This window comes from Copadichromis virginalis, linkage group LG2 (assembly GCF_057382275.1).
Source record: "Copadichromis virginalis isolate Kocher_CV1m ecotype Utaka linkage group LG2, C_Virginalis_male_GT1.1, whole genome shotgun sequence".
Classification (NCBI taxonomy): Eukaryota; Metazoa; Chordata; class Actinopteri; order Cichliformes; family Cichlidae; genus Copadichromis; species Copadichromis virginalis.
Genome location: NC_140619.1, coordinates 36502549 through 36508807, shown reverse-complemented (window position 1 = coordinate 36508807; position 6259 = coordinate 36502549). Strand labels below are relative to the sequence as shown.

Sequence of the window (6259 nt, the reverse complement as noted above, 5' to 3'; positions counted from 1 at the left end):
CTTATCACTTTGGTAAAGCAGCAGAGTTTACTGAAATACATGACTATCTGCTTATTCAATTACATCCAATTTCATTGTCATTCCACGTCACTGTAGAGAACAGTAAGATGAAAATCAGAGATCAGGACACGCAGCAAAGAATTTCATATGTTCCACTGTCCTGTGTGTCTACATAAAAAGACCCTTTTCGAATACAAAGCAGAGCGTGAAACAGAAATGTTATCTCTGCTGTTTTGATCCCCGGATGAATGTGATGAGCTCTGCTTTGAGATTTAATAACACATCCAGGCATGTGCTTCAAGCTCATGAGGAGCGGGGATCAGCGTGTGTGAAATAATACCAACAAGTGTGGAGATTAGAGGAGTCGTGCTTTGATTCGTTACATCTTATTGAATGACTGACGCAGTTTTCTACTCTGCAGACTCATTCACATCCAGCTCCTCATAATATGCACAGAGGTGTCTGTGTTTGTGTGCAAGTTTGCATGTGTATGTGAGAATGTGTGTGATGAAATCAGATCCAGCAAGAGGGTAATGGCTTTTACTCTTCATTAATGCTGCTTGTTTGTGAGTGACTGCCTCAGATTTCCCAAGGTGAACCATTCTTATCACCGCGGCTTCCCACTAGAGACGGCGACTCAAAGCCAGAGTGATTAATATGTACCCTCCGTTTTAAAAGGATAGCTCTGATTAATTGTCTTTAAGGTACAATGCTGCCTATTGGCTGTTTGTTTTGATAAACACCGGCGTCATTTGAATAAAATATTTTCTTCATTTTCCACGCCTGAGTTCCAGATTTCGTAACACCCCAGTTTGGGCTGTGAGGAGCTGATAAGATTATCGTTGGTCCATTGACAGGTTTGTTGTTCATATAACCGATTGTTGCCTGGGAGCCGATGACCTGAAACCTGCCTAAAGCAATAAATCATTAAAAGCCTACCTGTGACTGTCATAGTAATAAATCAAACCTACCTGGATATAATGCATTGCACTCTATGTGTTTTGAATATGTCTAAAGAGCAAGTAATTTGACTCAGTTTACATCAGGTGCATAGTTTTCACAAGCCAGTCATGTGGTGGATTTATTGCAGTGAGCTGCTACGTACAAGAAAACAATGTGTGTAAAACCACCGTGATTGAATGCTTACTGACGAGTAGAGGAGATGCAAGAAATCCCCAAATTCCCTAACTTAATGCAGTAGGGGACCAGAGGGACTCAGCCATGTGGTCCAGCGGGTCCTGTCCTCTTAAACAATTCACACACATTTTCTTTTCCCAGCTGCGGATGTGTTTTGTTCCGCACTATTGCACGTAGCTGAGTCATTGTAAGTGCTCGCGTTTTTTCCTGAATGTGAAGTCAGCGGAGGCCGTTGACTCCTGGAACCGAGCAGTTTAACAAGATATCACCGGATTGTCTCCAAGGATTCATTTACTAAAAGAGACTGAAATGTGGTCAAATGCATACTGAGGGCGGTTGCTACTTCAGCTCACACTGTGAGTTAAGTGGCACTTCTCCGAACCCCATTTGGAGTTGCTCTTGATCAAAGGCATGGCACTCAGCCCCCACGAGTCCATGAGGGCATGAACCAACCAGCACAATGGAAAAATCCAAGGGCCATTAATTCTACCCAATTTACCTTTCGTTTGGGTTTCATTTGGCCCCTCTATAAATTCAGAGGCAGCCAGCAAGAGCAAATGAAAGAATCCTTGTTAGGCGATCATTACTCTGCTAATTGCTTTAGGAATGTGCCATGCACTTAAAGTCAAGGTCAGGGGGAGGGCGCCAAGATGTGAGGAGCTCTAATTTGAATGCTCTATTGGAGGAGGGGCAGTCATTTTAGTGCAGAGTGTGTGCTGGGGTCGAGGGAGTTAAGAGGTCAGGGATGAAAGAAATAGTGTAATTATGCTGGTAACTTCGACCGGAGATAGTGACAGTAGAGAGGTTGCGAACGCTGGATTCAAAGTAGGGGCAGTGTGCAGCCTCCAGTCGTGCTTTTTGTGCTGCAGAAAGGTCAAGGGTATTATATCATGTTTTATGCTCCCGAGCTTAAATCAAGCTCGTTCAATCTCAGCTCAAACCGTGATCTCTTTGGCACTGCCATCAATTGATGTCACAGTTTTGCATTTTTGCAGACATCAATTCACATCTTTTCACTTTTGTTTTTGCTTTTACATATATTGCGATGACCCACAATCAAAGCTGCCTCATCAATTCATGTCAACCCTTCCTCTTCCTCCTCTCCTGCCCTTGCCTCAGGAGGACTGGCATTTGTCATGTGTGTGATTGTAACCCTGCCCGCTCTTGTGTCCTCTGCAGAGAGATGTTGGAATCGAGCTGGATAACCGTCTGGATGAGGGCGGCTACTGCTGCCAGTACTGTCGCCGTGGTTACCGCTTCTGCCGCCGCTACCACGAGCCCCTGGGTGGCTTCAACCCCTGGCCATACTACTACCAAGGAGGCCGGGTCATCTGTCAAATTGTCATGCCGTGCAACTGGTGGATCGCCCGCATGCTCGGGAGGATCTGAGGCGCTGAGCGTGCTGTCTGGTTTTGAATCTGTTTACGTTGTAGGTGCAAATTTTTCCTTTTGATAAATATTCAAGACCACTCGTGACACCAAAGCAGTCTATTGCAGGCAACTATTCAGTGTAAACAGTCTAAATTATGTTTGAAGCATTTTGATTCCTTCTTAAAAAGCATTGGTTGTTTACAGGTGTCTAGTTTTCTCTCCTTGTTATTTGATCCTGTTCAATGAACGCATTTAGTTTGGAAACTGAGCCACCCTAAAAAAAACACACACACACACACACACACACACACACACACACACACACAATCTGTCCTTACCTTACCTATTATGTCATACATTCATTTTTACTTGTATGTGTATACATATGAAAAGCTACAGCGAATACAATGCAACAGCAATTAACTATGTACTGTATGTAACCATCTGTGTGGTGCTATCACATTAAATGTGTAACAAGCCATACACTTTATTAGGAAAATCATCTAGTGTAATTTAAAGCAACAGCATGTTCCATTATTGCATTATTATGTTTTCGCAGTTTTTGTTGACATCTGTTGTACTTTATGCTTATTATTGCCGTCCTGTCTGGTATTGTTGGTATGCTGGACTGCGTGACATTGAAAAGTGTTCTTATTAAAGTGGCAAAATTGTTATTAAATCACCACGTACCTCCAAATAGTGTAACCAAATGGGAGCTTGTGAGCCATTAATGCTTAGAGGTAATTTTTCCAATTTACAAATTTGATCTTTTTGTGCAGTTTTCCCAACACACTTATTAATATAATAAGCATGGATTGAAGCTAAACTTGTGTTTTCCCTTTTTCTTTGGCAATAACGATTAAAAGAATGTTAACTGTTGTTTCGCCTTTCAGTTCTGGCTGGTGATCATCTTTGTAGAGCAACACAATGCTCTTAAAGCCAAACAGGCTTCTTGTGAGAAGCACTTTAGTTAATTTTTGGAAACTAGAACTAATCAAAATGTGAAACGGTGTCTCAATATGTGACAGTGATACATGTTATGTGTAGCCCTGCATAAACTGGGACACCTGATAAGCCTATTTCTGAGTGAGGTAACACAGCTGATTGAGAACGTGGCCTCCAAATGAAAGTACTGAACTGGGCGTAGTAACAGTCTCTGGGTAAATGTTGTATTGAGTTTCTGCTAATGCAAACCAAACATTTCCTCCTGCTGCAGCATCGCATTAAAGCTGAGAAACACGAGCCATCTGGTATCACGATTTAGCTTAGCACTTATCAATTTATTCTTGACAAATTGTCTTCAAAACAAGACAATGGCTATTTTCAGCATTTTCCCCTACAGCGAATCAGTTTGAAGCACTGCAGGGAGTGAGCTGCAGGAAACAGGCTGCATACCTCCAACTTCTCAGCAAGGTAACCAACTTTCACTTAGTTGTTGGCAAACCCGTGCCATTTGCATGATTAAGCTGCTCGCACAATGATGGAAAAGACCAATTATTGCCTGATGTCTTTAAACAGCAGTTTGTCTTGTTGCCGGCCAATTTCTGTGAACTGCAGTATTAAAATGCATTGGCTATTACCACCAACAACTACAGGTGTTATCTTAAATACTGTAATACTGAAAATGTAATGCAGTATATCGCACCTAGTAAACTGATTGTCTTTCCAATGTCAACAATAGATGTACGAGCTTCAAAAAGCCAAATGTATGGCAGAGCTTTTGTATAGGATTGCGTTAGATTGCACGGTTTTCGTGCTTAGTGAGTGTTTATGTCTGACTTTTTTTCATAGCCTTTATCTTTTTCCTGCTCACATACCTACAGATAAAAGTCCATTCTGTGCCCTGTACTCCTTTGGGCCCAAAGGACAAAGCACACAACAGTAAAACAAAAACATCAAGAGAAACACATCCATACACCAAATCACAAAAAATGAAGAAATACACAGTCAACAGGGAAAATGCTACCTAAAAAGTTGCTACATCAGAAGTGCTCTGCTCTGCTTGATTTGAATAAACAGCAACACTGCTGAAGAGATCAAATCAAGAGCTATTGTGTTGCTATTATGCAAGCGACTTGTGCCACCATACCAAATATATCCCAAGATCTTCATAAAATATGTACTTAAGCGCTGATGCAGTGGCACGAACCAACTTCATAGATCCAAACACGGACGTACGCACAAAACCAACTTCAGAAAATTTGATTATGTGAGGATAATATTCACGGTTTAAAAATATTTAAGCAAAAAAAGAAAAAAAGCAAATTATTCCAGCACGCCAATACAGAAACACGAGTCTAACCGGCACTGAAAGTTCACGACTCGCTCTGCGTATTTTAGTCACTCTTTTCTCTGTTATTTGTATCATGTAAAACAAACATTGTTTAATTAAAGATTCACAGACCTCAGCAGTCGCTTCTCATGTGCTCACTGATGTGCTATCCTCCATTGTTTTCACCACTGTTGCAGTCTTCAAAATGCTTTAAATAGTGCGGCTGTTCAAACATTTTCTTATTTGCCGAGGCGATTTTAATCTCTAACGCCTCATCTCAGTGTGTCGAGCTGAAATAACTCTCATCTGCAACTAAGCAGGCGAGATAGGCATTTGTAATTGATGTTCTGTCATCACAATAACAAGGCGCATAAATGCCCAAGAGTATTCAAGCTATGTGAGGTACTCAGAAGTTAAACAGGGAGACAAAAATGGAACACTCGTGTTGTGGTAGTTTGCGTTGAAGCCCTCTGTATGTTTCTTTCTTTACTTGCTTTTTTCCAATTAAAATTTCATTGTACGAATAATCTCCGTTGTCCTATCATATGAAACAATGTGATTTCCTTGAAAGACACTTAATGCCCGGAGGGTGTTTGTCGGAAAGCTGATAGCAGTATGGGTTTTGAATCCAACTAATGCAATTGAAACAGGCAGGTCTCCTTCTCTACTCACCATTACTCCCATTCCTCATTAGCAGAATTTTTTAGCATCACATCTTGACAAGCCAAAACAGACATATATGCTTTTATTGTCCTGATTTTATAACCCGAGACTCTCTCGTGTATCGGATGTGTAATAATGCTTTGTTTACGCTAATATAAAAGTATCTCGCCTACAAAGTAAATATAGATCTTGACTCATGTTGGCTCACTCTGATGATAATGTCAAAGATATCAATAATAATTGACAGTGAAATGGATTTTGTTGAAAGAGAGGGCGAAACTTGCTATATGTAAATGTTTTATGAATATGCTCACAAATGGAGTTCAGACTGAAGCCATATTGTTATTTTTGAATCAATAATGTCAATGGCCCAGAGCAACATGTCAAGTGAAAAATACTGGCATGAGTTAACAAATACAATAATTGCAAACATACTTCAAATAAACTGACAAGTGTACTGCAAAGCCCTCGAGGCGGTTCTGAAAAGTTCATAAAATCAGTGTTTATATAATTCATTTCTCACTACTTCCTGCTTATCACATCAAATAGGCATCTGTTTATTAAAATGGATGCATTCGGCATGCTGCTGCTGCCGCCGCTGTTGTTGTCGTTGTTGTTGTTGTTGTGGAGCTACCGCACTCACTGTGTTAGGAAACAGTATAAAGTGTTATTTTTTCATAAGATGCTGTTAGTTGTCAGTTGTCTATCTGGCGAGGTCTCTGAGGACTCTGAGGACTCTTTTGTGTAGTCGTGAGAGTAAATTGCCATGGAAGCCCAGAGAGTCGCTGTGAATGGGATGGTTCACCCTGACTGGAG

At 40.9% G+C, this 6259-nt stretch overlaps 1 protein-coding gene across 1 annotated transcript in view; it reads left to right on the top strand.

Annotated features, from left to right (window-relative positions):
* The window catches only part of tnmd (tenomodulin), a 65610-nt gene extending 62223 nt beyond the window's left edge, over positions 1-3387 (top strand). Inside the window, exon 7 of the mRNA XM_085433563.1 lies at positions 2317-3387. Coding sequence (XP_085289689.1) covers positions 2317-2526 — 210 coding nt within the window. The 3' untranslated portion in view covers positions 2527-3387. The remainder of the gene's footprint in view (positions 1-2316) is intronic.
* Positions 3388-6259: the final 2872 nt, after the last annotated feature.